Genomic DNA, 14,517 nt, shown 5'->3' on the forward strand with positions numbered 1-14,517 from the left:
TGTATAGGATCATATCATCAGCAAATAGGGATAGTTTCACTTCTTCTTTGCCAATTTGGATGCCTTTGATTACCCTTTCTTGCCTTATTGCTCTGGCTAGGACTTCCAACATAAAGTTGAATAGAAGTGGTGATAGAGGGCATCCTTGCAAACCATTCCCCTTGCAAACAGGAACCAGACAAAGAAGTGCCGTTCTGAAATAAGTCTATTCACCCCACTCCCCATATGGATAAGGCTTTTTTTTTTTTAAACTGGGTGTTATGGGAAGAACATTTAGGTAGGGCTACAAATGATAATTTCCATTCTCCCATCAAAACATTTTTTTCCGTCTTTCTTTTAAACACACACACACACAACTTGGGAGATGGAATATTGAAAGGAGGTGACCATTGCTTTGCTTCTTCTAAACACACCAGTTTCTACCTAGAGCTTGAGGCTTACTATTCCTGCTCTAATCTTTGGCAATTAGTGAAGGGAGGGCAGCTGTCTCTCATGTTGTTATTGTTAGGTGCCCTCAAGTTGATTCTGACTCATAGTGACCCTATGTACAACAGAACGAAACAGCCACTGTGTTGACCCATCTCATTGAGAGTCTTCCCTTTTTTCTCTGACCCTTCACTTTACCAAACATGGTATCTTTCTCCAGAGACCGGTTCCTTCTGACAACATGACCAAGGTCAGTAAGATGAAGTCTGGTCATTCTCACTTCCAAGGAGCATTCTAGCTGCACTTCTTCCAAGACAGATCTGCTCTGTCTCTAATAGAAATGTTTTATTGCCTTAACACAAGTAATCCTGTTCCATTTAGTTCCTAACATCTAGGGGGTTCTGGAACAGCCTTGCCCTGGAAGATTCCGATGCCAGAGTTCATTCTTTCTGAAAGCTCACAAGGCAGCTATGTACTCTGTGTAATTGTTCCTTCTCCCCATTTTACTCCACAAACGCTCTTAATCATGAAGCCTTTGTTCCAGCTAGATGAGGAGTTAGAGTTGGGTTGAGATTCTGGCTCTGCTACTAACTAGATGTGTGACCTTAGGTAAATTGCAGGGGTGGATTACTCAATAAGCAAGGTAAGCATGGGCTTACTTACTAATCTGTGGTGAACAATTTCACACAGGTTTCACCCCATCTTTGCTTATTTTCCTTACTGGGTACTCTGTCCCCATCAGGAATTGTAAATCTGAAGAGGCTTTGATTCTGTAGGAAGGTGCTGCAGGGTTGGGAGAGAGATAGATGCCAGCCATACCTAGAAGCAGAATTTTTGATATGGTGAAAAAAAATGTGAAATGGTTCACTACAGATTAGTGAGTAAGCACAAGTAAGCCTGTGCTTACCTTGCTTATTGGGTAATACACTACTGGTAAATTGCCTGTACAGAGGCAGGGAGTGGGCTACTAATTTGTTCTGTGACTGTGAGTAAAGTACTTCCCCTTCCTTGGCCACAATTTGGAACCAGAAAGATGGTTCCCAGAGAGGGTAGCATGTATGGTGGGAAGACAGGGTCAAACATCTTTAAATTCAGACAGGCCTTAGGTCAAATTCCAGATTTGCTTGTATCATATATAAAACCTCAGGGAAGTAACTTCCTCATCTACAAAACTGAGATAATAAAAATACTTACCCTTACATTTCTGTAAATGATGTCTGTAAAGTAACTAGCACAAAGTTTTACCTATAGTATAATTATATTAGTACAGATTGGGTAGTACCATTGTCTGCTGCCATTCAAGTCCCTGGATTTGACCTGGATTCAAATCCCAGCTCCAACTCTTACTACCTAGGTGGCCCTGAGTTAGTCACATAACCTCTCTGAGTATGTCTTCTCCTCTGTAAAATGGGGTTATTAATAAGAATTAATAAAGATTAATGTATGTAAAGTAGCCCTGGTGGCATAGTGATTAAGTGTTAGGTTGCTAACTGAAAGACTGACAGTTCAAACCTATCAGCTGCTCCATGGGAGAAAGATGTGGTAGTCTACTTCAGTAAAGATTTACAACCTTGGGAACTCTATGGCCAATTCTACTATGTTCTGCAAAGTCGTTATGAGTCAGAATCATTCAATGCCAATGGTTTTTGTTTTGTGTAATGTATATAAAGTGCCTGAGGTAGTTCCTTTCTTCCCCATTTCTTCCTTTCAGCTCAGTGATTTAATGAAAAAAAAAAATCTGCCATAAATGTGATCAGAAAAGGGTTAAAATATCATGAAAACATTTAACAGAGTACATACTAAAAAAAAAAAAAAACATAGGACATGAACAGACAATTCATAAAACAGACAATACAAATGGTCTATAACAAAAATGTTTAACCTAAAGAATGCAAATTAAAAGCCAACACTATGCCATTTTTCAACTACTAAATTGGTAAAATGTTAAAAATATGATAAAGCCCAATGCTGGAAAGGTGTGTTAAAATCGGCAGCCTTATATTTTGGCAGAGGTGTAAACTGTAATGATCCTTCTAGAAAAAAAAAAAATTGTTAATATATATCAAGAACTTTAAAAAGTTTTAGATTCTATGAATGTAGTTCCAAAAGTTCATCCTGCAGAACATATGCTCCCATTTGTACATTAACATATGAAAGAAAAAGTTATTTTGTGTGAAATGTTTATGTAAGCCCAGAGTTGGGAGCTCTGGTAGCACAGTGCCTAAGGCACTTGACTGCTAACCAGAAGGCTGGCGGTTCAAACCCACCAGCCACTCCTTGGAAGGAACGTTGGGCAATCTACTTCCATAGTGATACCACCTTGGAAACCCAAGGAGGGGTCGCTATGAGTCGGTCCGTCCAACTTGACTCAGACTCAACTCAGACTCAATGGCACATAACAACAACAATGACACAACAAGAGAAGAGGTGGAAAGATAACCACCAAATTGTTCACATCAACATTAGTGACCTCAGGGCAGTAACCTGGGAGGGAGAAGGGAATAGAGAGATTATTAATGTTTTCTTACCTCTGTATTGTTAGATTAGGAGCCCTGGTAGCACAGTGCCTAAGGCATTTGACTGCTAACCAGAAGGCTGGTGGTTCAAACCCACCAGCCACTCCTCTGAAGGAAGGTTGGGCAATCTACTTCCATAGTGATAATACCTTGGAACCCCAAGGAGGGGTCACTATGAGTCAGGTCTGACTCGATGGCACATAACAACAACAACATTGTTAGATTTGGTACAATAAGCGTGCATTATTTGGTGATTTTAAAAACTCAGTAAAATGAACAACAATGTTAACAATCCAAATATACTCTCAATGAAATAAAAGTAATTGGGACAATCTGGTCAAGATTTAAAAATAGATATGCCAAGAAGTCTCAATGATAACATCTATAAAACAGAGCATAAAATGATGAAGCAAAAATAACCAGAATGGAAAACAAAAACTTGTGGATCTATACGGAACCAAATTGAAAACAACACATTACAAAACTCAATAGATGAGCTGTTGTGGCCAAGAAAAAACAGCACTCAGATCCTCTGCAGGGAGCATAACTGACCTACAGCCCAGCAGATGCCCTTAGGGATCCATCATAGTGTTAGAATCACTCAGGGAACCAATGCAGGCCCATTCCTTCAAGACTTGGAATGCTTTTAATGGGTGACTTTGGATCAGAGATTCCCCATTGGCCTGGCCAAAACATCCTTATGAAGGAGTTGCCATCAGAGATTTCCTACCCAATCCTCCTTCCTTCATTCTCTCTTCACAGATTCATACCTGCATCACTGTTTGAAGACTCTGCCCATCTTCTTCTGCTCCTTTATTTTTCTTTCACAGACATTTCCCCCAATAAATCTCTTGTATATTAAAAAAAAAAAAAAAAAAAACTCAGTCAAGTAGAAAAATAAGGAAAAAAGATCAAGACAGTATTAGAAAAAAAGAATCATAGATTTGACAAAGACTTATAAACAAAGATATTCATCACAGCATTATTTATAATGGTAAAAAGTTGGAAGTAATGTAAATATCTAACAATAGGAGATTAGTTAAAACTGATTATATTCATGTGATAGAATACTGCACATTCATCAAGAGTGATGTTTATGAACATCTAATTACGTGGCAATATACTCAGTGTAACAGTAAGTTAAAAATAGCACGATAATACTGTACTTTCAACTATGTAAAAGTATATAGTCACAGAAAACCATATAGAGGAAAATACACTATAATGTTAAGAAGTATCTCTGGAACTTTTGTTTCCTGTTATATTTCTTTTTTTTTAACATTTCTCAGAAACTTTTTTTTTTTTTTGGTAATTGGAAAAAAAAATATTTTTAAAAGATTCCAAGTCTGTAACAATTCTGAAGGATTAACTTGTTTGGACATTTTGAGTTCAACACTAGACATCCTTATCTTTCATAGATCAGCCAGGCAGCCATGCTATCTGTCTAAAACCAAAGGCAGGAGACATCGACAATGCCCAGAACCACTAAACTTTCTCCTCCAAGAGAAGCCAAACAGTTCAGGGACAGGGGCTCACCTAAACCTTGCCATAGGAGCTAGGACTCTCAATCCTAGGTTAGGCCTCAGCAGGCTCTGGGGTGACAAGATCTCACTGCATTTGTTTACACTTTTAGGTCTATCACAATGTGCTAGGCCAGGCTCAGGTCTGCACTAGGCCTCTTGCCCAGGCAGATTCTTCTATGCTCAGATTTGTTGTTGTTGTTGTTGTTATGTGAGCATATAACAGGGATACCTAACCTCCAGAATGGAGGAAGGCAAGAGGAGGCAAGCTCCTCCTATATCCTTTGTAGAAGCTCACAGATGAAGGAAGGAGTAAATACCTATTGATATCCTAGGAGGATACTGGTGATTATCACTGGATCTCAAGGGCAAGAGACTGAGATGCTGAACCAAGAAGATATTGGTAGGTGTCCACATTGGGTCTTAACCACTCCAAGTGGCCCCTACAAGCTGGCAGTAGGCTCTGTTAGATCTCCCCTCTAGTAAGTCCAGTCTCTCACCCTAGCCTTCAATACCTGGAGGAGATTATTAACATTTTTTTTTATACATCTGTGTACTGGGGAAGGGACAGATGCTCTGGAATCATATAGGTCTGAATCCTAGCTCTCCTTTCTGCTACGTGGCAGTCACTTCCCTTTGCTCAGCCTCAGTTGTCTCATGTGTAAAATGGGACAAAAATAGCACCTCCTCATAGGGTGATAGGATATATATAAAGCCCCTGGATTCTCCTAGGTATGCAAAAACTTGCAGTTTTGTTTTCCCTTTCTTCTTGGAGACAGCCTACCTTGTCTTCTGGCTTGGAGACTTGTGGCTCAGCCTCCAGCTCCTTTCTCCAGAATCCATTTGAGTCAGAGCTTCAGTCCTGGCAGTCCCTATCACTCTGCAGTAACCCCTCTCCCTAGGACTACTCTCAGCTCACCCCTCTAAGCATCTACTTGTTCAGGTCTCAAACATTCAGGCTTTCCTGAACCTCCTCTTGTGTCCATGGAGAAAATGCTTATCCACTATCCCTGACCACCTGCAAACATTCTGGTCTGTGGGCCTGTAACCACAGGAACACAAACATACTCATTCCCTAGAGGTCAGCATTGGAGAATGATGCTTCTGGGGCCCAGATTTGTCCAGACCCAGAAGCCAAGCTGCCCCTGGCTTTTTAGCAAACATCCTCATGCACTGCTGGTCTAGGTGGTTGGGGCTCGACTGACCACAGAGCCAACTGCAAGGACTGGCAGGGGGAGAGTTGGGAGCAGCAGCTGTGGCTTTCTTGGAACTGCAGCTGGATTCTGCATGTGGCTGAGAGATGAGATGAAGATGGTATGTTTGACGCCCAGTCTGCATGTGCACACAGCAGGTAAAGAGCCTAGGGGGATGAGAGCACAAAAGAACTGCCCTCAGGGAGAAGTTTGTCTAGGGAAAACATCTACCCCCTAGCCTGAGGTATTGGCCTACATGCCCCACCACACAGATACACACACACACACACACACACACAGAAGTATGGATGTATGCTTTTCCTGAGGTGCGGACTCCTCGGAGAGGTACCCACACACATTCACTGGCTTAGAAGCACCCTGTCATGCTTATGCTGTGTTCTGAGATTCTTGACCCTCCTTTCATCTTACCTCACCCACTGTCTCCCCTTCCCTCCCACTGTCTCTCACTATCAATCCCCACCTCCACCTTGTTCAGCAGACTCTTGCAGAGAGACTATGATATCGGGTAGGAGGCTGCTGGGCTCCCTTCCTCCACCAAAGTCCCCCCACCCCCACCTTCAGGAGACACCAGTGTATCCTTCCTGGAGGTTCCCGTTGCTATGGTGACTGTAGTAGTCAAGCACCAGCCTGTGGGAAGGATGGGAAATAGCCATGAAGATGACTGGGGAAAGTGTGTCTGAGAGTATTTGTCTATGTGTCTGAGTGTGTGTGCATGCACACATGCATATGTCCACTGTGAGGGTGAAGGTGAGAAGGGAGAGAGGAGAAAGAGGGCTGAGACAGGGAAAGGGGGAGATAAGGGAAAAGGGCACAGGAAGAGATGACCAGAAGATGAAAGTGAAAGGAGAAACAGTAGGGAATAAGAGAGGTTAAGTGTGACTGGGGTTCAAGGAATGTGAGGCATGAGGAGGCATTGAGGTGTTTTGGGAAAGAGGTGCAGTGCCATGGGGATAAATGGGAAGGAGCCCAGAGATGGGTGTAGGTTATGGGGTAAGTGTTGGGTGGAGTGTGAGAGGTGAGAAGAGTGAAGTGGGATGTGAGATGGGAGGGGTCCAACTGTTAGAGAGGAGCAGGGTGTGAAGTGGGTAGGGATGGGAAGGGATGGGTAAAATAAATAGGATGAAAGTGGTAAGGAGTGTAGGGAAAGGGCTAGAGGGGTATGGGCTGAGAAATGGGAGAAAGGGAGTGAAGTGAGATAGGAAAAGGTGTGGGCTGTCAGAAGGGAGGGGGAGTGAGGAATAGGGAGAAAAGCTAGGGCAAACAGGAATGAGGAGTGGGAATAAGGGGATAGGTAGATGAAAGAGTATGTGAAGTATGGGGAAAAGAGTAGATAAAGGGGATGGGTTGAGAGGTAGAATGGGGATAATTGTGGGATGAGAAGGAGTCAGTTGTCTGAGGGAGTGGCAATGGGAAGTGGAGAGTGGGTGATGTTTTGCAATGAGAGAAAGACCTGGGGTGAGATGTGGGAATGGGAATGGGAGGGATATGAAGAATGGGATAAAGATTGGCAAAGATGAGGGGAAAGAGACAAAAAGGATGTGTGGGTGAAGAGGTAGGGGAGTGGAATAGGGGACGGGGTGTGTAGTGAGAAAGGATGAGGTTTGGAAAGGGAGGGAATGTGGAAAGTAGGGCATGGATTTGGGGTAGGAGGAGGTTTGGGTGTGGTTTTGGCAAGGTGTAATACCAGATCTAGGATGAGAGTTGAGTGGGGGTGGAGCTAACTGCTAAGGGAAATGAGGGTTGGAAGAAGTGTAGATTAGGAATAAAGATTAGAATGAATTGTGGAATGTGGTCTAGGGTGACCACCAGTAGAAAACTGGGAATGTTATAGGGCTGTTGGTATATGGATGGGGGGCACTGGATGTGGCCTAAAATATGGGAGGAATATGAGGGTAAAGGTGGGGGTAGGTTGAATAAGATTTATCATGAGGGAGTTAGGAGGTGTTTGGGGGCACTATGAGGACATTTCCCCACTCCTATGCTTCACCGGATATATCCTTTGTCCCTGCTTCAAGGTCTCTCATTCCTTATACTTTGTTGTTGTTGTTGTTATGTGCCGTCGAGTCAAACCCGATTCATAGCGACCCCTCCTTGGGTTTCCGAGGCAGTATCACTACGGAAGTAGGATTGCCCAACCTTCCTTCCGAGGAGTGGCTGGTGGGTTTGAACCGCCAGCCGTCTGATTAGCAGGCAAGTGTCTTAGCCACTATGCTACCAGAGCTCCCTCCTTATACTTACCAGAACCCTATTCTCACAGTCCTTGGTGATGATGAGATGAGCTTCTGTGGATTTGGAGGCCCTTCCCCTAGGGGAGGACATGCCATGGTTCCCAGAAAGCCATTTATTTACTGTCTCCCCCACCCCTAAAAAGGAACCAGGGCATCTTCTTTAATTACAAGGATCCTGGGTCAAGGAAGCTGCCTATGGGGTACTGTTCTCTGTCTTTGAGCCTGGGTGGCAACAGGGGCCACTAGCCAACTTGGGGCTCCTGCCCTATACCCAGTGCCCTGCGCTCCTTGCTCTCAGCACCCCTCATAGCCAGCTTCAGCTAAGGAGTCCTGCTTGGCAGGAAAGCTATGGCAGGTGGGAGGAGAGAGGAAGGCAGTGAGGCAGAAACAGCTGCCAGCCTAAGTGGAGGAAGAGCAGGGCCCCAGTGGGTACGGGCAGACAGCAAGGCGCTGGCTCTGGCATAATGCAGACCCCTCCCTAATGTGTGGGTGTTGGGCCCAAACTTTCTCAGCCTTCCCCATCCAATGCTGCTGTTCAGGGAGCAGGCTCTGTTTATAGGCCTAAATTCTGGGCTGAAATAGACCACAAAGGCCATGTGGTCCAATTCCTCCTTTAATCTGGTGTTAAAGTCACCTCTACAGTATTTCTACTAAGGGTCTGCCCATTATTAGCCCGGACATTTCCTAGGACAAGAAGGAACACACCTCCTCCTGAGGCAATCTGATCCCTCTTTGAAAGAGGGGGCAGGACATAACTATTAACTGAGCGACTCTGATGTGCTAGATCTAGGTATTGGGCAGATAGCTCATTAATAATGACTGCACAGCGATGTTACAATGAATTAGCCCCATTTTACAGATGATAAAAATGGAGCTCAGAGAGTTGGAGTCCCTAGCTCAAGGTCACACAAGTAATAAATAAAATACTTGGGTATGAATCCAGGATTTTCTGACTCTGAAGTCCCTCTGGAGCCAAGCAGGATATGCCTCTTCTTTTGCAACATGACCATTCTCCTGAGGTCTGAAGTCAAAGACCACATCCTCCCAAGTCTCCTCTTTTTTGTAATAAACAGCTCCTCCTCCTTCAACTATCTCTCCTGTGAAGTGGATTCCAGCTTCCTCCCCAATCTAGTCAATGTGAGACCCAGAACCAAATACCAAACATACAGTGTGCTGTTTGGGTTTGGACTAGTACAGAATAGAGTAGAACTGTCACATCCTTCCTGAACATTAATTTCTATTGATGAGACCCTATGCTGGAAGAAGAGTTGAGAACTGTTCTTCCCTTGGGCCTCTATCTCTTCCTGGATCAAGAGCTGTGAGAGAAGAGATTAAGGTTTTGTTCCCATCTCCACCACTTTCCCCAGTCTGAATGTTCTGAATTTAGAGCAGGAAAGAGGCAGAAGGGGGGGAAAGAGGCAATCAGAATCAAGACACAGAGGACTGGGAGGATGGAGATCTATGGGGGAGAAACCACAATGATCCAACAGTGAGAGGGTTGCCCAGTAATCTTAGGCAGGGCCAGGAGGGACACAGTGTCGACGTGGGCAATAATGGAGGACAGAGGACCATTCCTCTTCTCCAGGGGTTGTGAGAGGCCAGGGTGGGGATGGGCATTGGGCCTGCCTAAGTTAACATTGCCATTCTGTGCGAGAGGAAGTCAGTCGCACATTAAGGAAATGTTGCAGCTGGTACTAAATTGGGAGGTGTCACAGCCAGCAGTGAGGACAGGTATGATTCGTGGGGCCCTGCATGGCCCAGAACAGGGACAGACATTGCAAAGGAAGAGAGCAAGTTTTCTCGGGCTGCCCAGGAAAAATGTGGCTGAGGCACGCAGGACAGGTACCCCAAAAGAAAGGATTACTTGGCCCTGGAGCAGAGATTCTAAGCTAGAAGTAGAGGAAACTTCCTCATCCTGGCCTGTGGCTACGGGATCTCCACTCAGGAGAAGCTCCGAATATGGGCTTCATCTCCAAAGGATCCCATCTGGGGCAGAGGCTGGACAGGAGGGCTTAGAGTCCAGAGGCAGGCTCAGGAGTGGGCAAAGAAGGAACAGGGCCTGGGAGAAAGGTGAGATGAGGAACTGAAGAAAGAAGGGGCTACAGGATGGAGAAGAGCATGACTTCCTTTTCCTGTAATGGCCTGTAATATAACTGTGTTTGAGAGCCCTGTGGATCTGGACCTCAGTTAAGGAAGAGAGCACAGGAGTGGGAAAGACAGAAAGAGAGCTGTGGAGCTGGTACTGCCCTTCTCCTGGAACAGCAGACAGCAAGAAAGCATGAAGAATTCTCTTGAGAGAGACTAGGAGACAAAGGAGAGGAAGGAGAGCTCTGGCCATTGAGAACTTGATGTGAGGCCATGGTAAAAGCATGGGCTTAGTTCCAGAACATATGGATTTGAGTTCTGGCTCTCCTGCTCATGAGCTGAGTGACCTTGGGGCAAATCGCCTGACCCCTCCTGCACATCAGGACCTGTCCTGCATGTTTTAGTCACATGCTTCCTGGGCAGCCCAAGGAAATGGTGCTAGCATTACCAACAGTCTAAGGCAGTTGTGATCTCAAAATGTGTATGAAAGGGATTGAAAACCATAAAATATTTCATCAATGTCAGGTGCTATTTTATTATTACAAAATACTATCAACTACCTTTTCTCATTTGAATCTCACAAGTTCCAGGATGTGAGCAGAGCAAGGATGATTGTCCCTGTTTTACAAATGAGGAAACAAAAGCATAAAGAAGTGAAGTGACTTGCCCAAGGTCACACTGCTAACAAGTGGTAGAGGTAAAAAAGGATTCCTGACTCTCAGAGATCAGTTATCTTTCTCCTGCATCTAACTGCTTGGCAAAACAGTCCATGTGAGGGATTGTTCTTTAGTGGAGGATCAGATCTTGGAGCTGAATATAAATAACACGAAGCAAACCCCACAGGAAAGTTGTGGTGTGATTTCTCATTCATCCTGGTGATTGAGAAAACAACCTAATCAGGACCATGGGGCTGAAGGGAGGGTCACGAAAGACAAACATCCTTTGTTCCATCTGGTAGTGGACTATGTCACTCTGCCCTTATTGGATGTACGTGTCTGGGACTGACATCAAGAGTGTGTACCTCTATCTCTATATGACAAAATGTGTCTTTCTTCATGTGACAGTACTTCTGTCTGCATGCCTGTAACACCATGAAGAGATGTATGTACGTGTGACATGGTATCTGCCTCTATGGCACTGTTTGTGGATGTGCTGACTTCTGTATGTCTGTGTCACTTTCCCTTGGGGGAGGTGGTGGTGTATGGCAATGTGTGTGTGTGTGTCTGTCTGTCTGTACACCTTTAAGAAATGGAATATCTCATTTGGTAGTGAGAGTGAGGTAGTGAGTCAGCTGAGGCTGACGGAGGCGGGAGGGAGACTGCTAGGTTACAAGCACAGAAAAAGGAAAGGGGGAAAGTGAAGTCAGGAGCAAGGAGCTACCCTTTTCTCCCCAATGCCCTGTCTCAAATCCCTAGGGGCTAACCAAGAGCATGGAGGCCCTACAGAAGCCCACAGGGTTGTGTTGTTTCTGCCCTTCCCCAAAGCTTTGGATGGAAATGAGCAAGGCTTGGAAGCAACTGTCTTCCTCTCAAATCCTCAGCTCTCAGCTCAAGGATGTGTAAGGCCACTGCCCCACCTGGTCTCCTGTCACTTGACCTTTTGACCTTGCTGTTCTCTTTCCTGCCAAGGCAAGCAACATGGCCCTGTTGGAAAAACAGGGCAGTAGCACCACATCCCAAATGACCCCAACCCCCATTCACCTACTGTCCAGAATACCCAGCTGAGGGTCAGGAAGTTTCTCAACACTCAGCTGTGCCCTAGGCAGGCCTTTCTGCAGCTGCCTCTCTTCTCCTCTGGATGCCTGTTCCCAGCATCCAGAAAGCCAGCTTTCCCTCCACTGCCAACCCAGGGCACTGGGAATACACTGGGGAGGGAGATTTTTAATGCATCCTTCAGTGGCTCTCCCACAAGCCACTGTGCCCCTTGTCCCCAGCTTCTTCTTTGTCAGGAGAGAGGAGTCAGCAGTCCCCCTCCTTGGGAAGAGACCAGCACTCCAGGGCTCTGCCTGCCCTGGCTTTGGCCAGTCAATCTCAGGTCATGTAAGGTCAACAGTGTGGTCTTCCCCACCAACAGGAATGCCCCTCCTCTCACCCCTCATTGGCAGGGACCAACTCAGTGAGTGTTAAGTTGTCAAATATTCTCTCTGCCATTGGCCTTCCCTCCTGCACCAGCCAGTCCCTTGGCCCCTACAGGGCTCTCAATTCCAGCTCAGGAAAGGAAAGGGGCACAACTGGTTAAGAAGGGAAGCTGGGGAAGTACAATCCCTCTTTCTACCCCCTTGCCAACCCCAGGCTGAGATCCCTCCCTCCTCACATGCGGGGGCAGGGCGCCAGGAAGCCCCAGCTCCAAGGTGCCCAAACCTGGAATTAACAGAAGTTGGTCAGGTGGTTACCTGACCTGAATCCCTGAGGCCCCTTCTCTGGGGAAGGTCCCTGGGTGTCGCTCGTAGTGCTGCACTGAGAACCGCGGGTGTGGGGTGGGGGGTTGGTAGAGGAAGAAGCCACCTTTTTTCTCCCAGTCCCACTGTCACTGCTGCCGCTGCCGAGGCAGTCGCTGAGGCCGCGGACGCCAGTTCCTACCTTACAACCTTTCATGCAGGACCGAATTGAGTATTCTTCTGCTTGTAAGTATTTATGCAGCACGAGGTCAAACTCGTCATATTTTTCCTGAGCATGTCGGTCCAGCCGTTGGTACGCCTCGATACAGTTGCTACACGCCTCCCAGGCCCCAGAGCCCGGACTGGCCACCACCGCTAGCAGGTCCCCCAGCAGGGTGTCCAGGCTGCAGTCCAGGCTGTCTGGGCGGTCCATGCCCAGCAGCAAATCCCAGACAGTGTAGGTGTCGCAAAAGGAGAGAGTGAAGTTCCGAAAGTGGCCTCTGAGCAAGTTTTTTTGGGCGGAGGGGAACTCGGCCGGGGCATGAGAAGGAGAGTCAGGGGGCCGCAGAAGGGGGGCTGGGGTACTTGGTTCGAAAAGTCTCTGCAAAGATTGCAATTTGGTGCAAGCTGCGTCCAGCCCCATGGGCTCAGAAACGCCGCCGCAGTCCGGCCCGCTGTCGGCGGCGGGGGCGGCTTTGGTCAGGTTGCTGTATCGGGGGCTGCAGGTACCCGGGGGCGCGCTGGGCTCACCAGGCGGTGGCAAAGGCAGCACAGCGCGAGGAGGCACTGGCTCCCGCTCACGGCCGGCCCCCCAGGGCGGCTGCATGGCGCTGCTCAGCTCCCTGGCCCGGGGCCGGGCCCCCGCGCATAGCCACAAATGGTCAGCGAGCAGCACGGTGAAGAAGAGCAGGGACGCTAGGGACAGTCGCCATCGCTGCGCGCGTTCGGAGTCGGCGCAAGGTTTGTCACTCGGCCTGGGAGCCCAGCAGCAGCAGCAGATAGTCAGCGCGGCGGCGTCTTTCCCGGGCCACATCCAAGCGCCCCTGAACATATTTCAGGGGGATCCGGGCTGGAGGCGGCAGGCAGGCGCGAGGCCGGACGGCCGTCTCCGGCGTGCAAGCTGCGCGCCGCTCTGCGCTCCTTGGCGCCGTCCAGGCTCTACCTCGGGGGCTGCATGGTAAGGCAGGCAGGCCGGCCCAGGGTCCCGCTCAGGCTGGAGTCGCAGGGCGACCTCGTCCGGTCCTCACGCCCCTCCTGCGTTCTCTCGCTTGCAGCCCAGGCGCTGCCGCCCCGCCCGCTAGGCGCTGCCCGGCGTCCCAGCGGGGGGCGGTGCAGGGCACTGGGGCGGTGGCGGCTGCGGCGCAGCACTCCTCATAGTGTCGGGCCCCTCAGCTCCTCTAGGCTCCTAGCCACTCACTCCGCCCCGGCAGCTGCCATGCTCGCACTCTGCTCGGGCCATCTCGGCTGACTCGGCGCTGCTCTGCGCCCCTCTGCGCCGCCGTGCGGGCCCGGCCTCTGCGCTCCGCTCCGCTTGCTCGCTTCGCGCCGCTCCTCTCCCGCCCGTCCGCCCGCTTGCTACCCGCTCCACGTTGCCCCCTGACTCGCTCGCGCCTTCCTAGGCTGGTCGTCCGGTCCGCTGCCCAGCCCCTAGGGTTTGTCTCGCGCTTCGGCAGTGCGCTGGGGCCAGTTGGGGCAGGCTCTGCTCCCTTCCTGAGCCGGCTGCTCCGGGAGTTCAGGTTCAGGCGGGCCACCTGGTTCCCGGCAGCGCCAAAGGCGCCGGACGTGGACGCCGGGCTTTACTTAGTGCGCCTCTCGCTTCCGCTTTTCTTTCGCACCGTTGTGACTGCCGCTGAGCGGCACGGACCGGCAGCTCCCACTGGCCATGCCCCTCAGTCTGTCGCCATCTTTCGATGTACAGAGAACACCTTGAGAGCCCCAGTGCGAGTGTGTTTGGGGGTGAGCGGGGCGGAGAAACAGGCACTGAAAGGAGGAGGGAGCGGGACTGGAGCCCCGACTGCGCCTGCGCCGGAGGTTTCTCTCCCTCACTCTCGCTCTCGCTCACTCGCTCTCGCTCTCTGGCTCTCTCGGGCTCTCTGGCTCTCTCCCTCTCTCTGGCTCTCTCTCTCTCTCATACACACACACACACACACA

General features: G+C 48.6%; 1 protein-coding gene across 1 annotated transcript in view; it reads right to left on the reverse strand.

Annotated features, from left to right (window-relative positions):
* NALF2 (NALCN channel auxiliary factor 2) overlaps positions 1 to 13,417 on the reverse strand; it is a 35,256-nt gene extending 21,839 nt beyond the window's left edge. The window contains exon 1 of the mRNA XM_007958721.1: positions 12,569 to 13,417. Within this exon, the coding sequence (XP_007956912.1) occupies positions 12,569 to 13,417 (849 nt within the window). The remainder of the gene's footprint in view (positions 1 to 12,568) is intronic.
* Positions 13,418 to 14,517: the final 1,100 nt, after the last annotated feature.

Source organism: Orycteropus afer, unplaced genomic scaffold (genome assembly GCF_000298275.1).
Source record: "Orycteropus afer afer isolate SDZICR_OR568_19922 unplaced genomic scaffold, OryAfe1.0 scaffold01096, whole genome shotgun sequence".
Lineage (NCBI taxonomy): Eukaryota > Metazoa > Chordata > Mammalia > Tubulidentata > Orycteropodidae > Orycteropus > Orycteropus afer.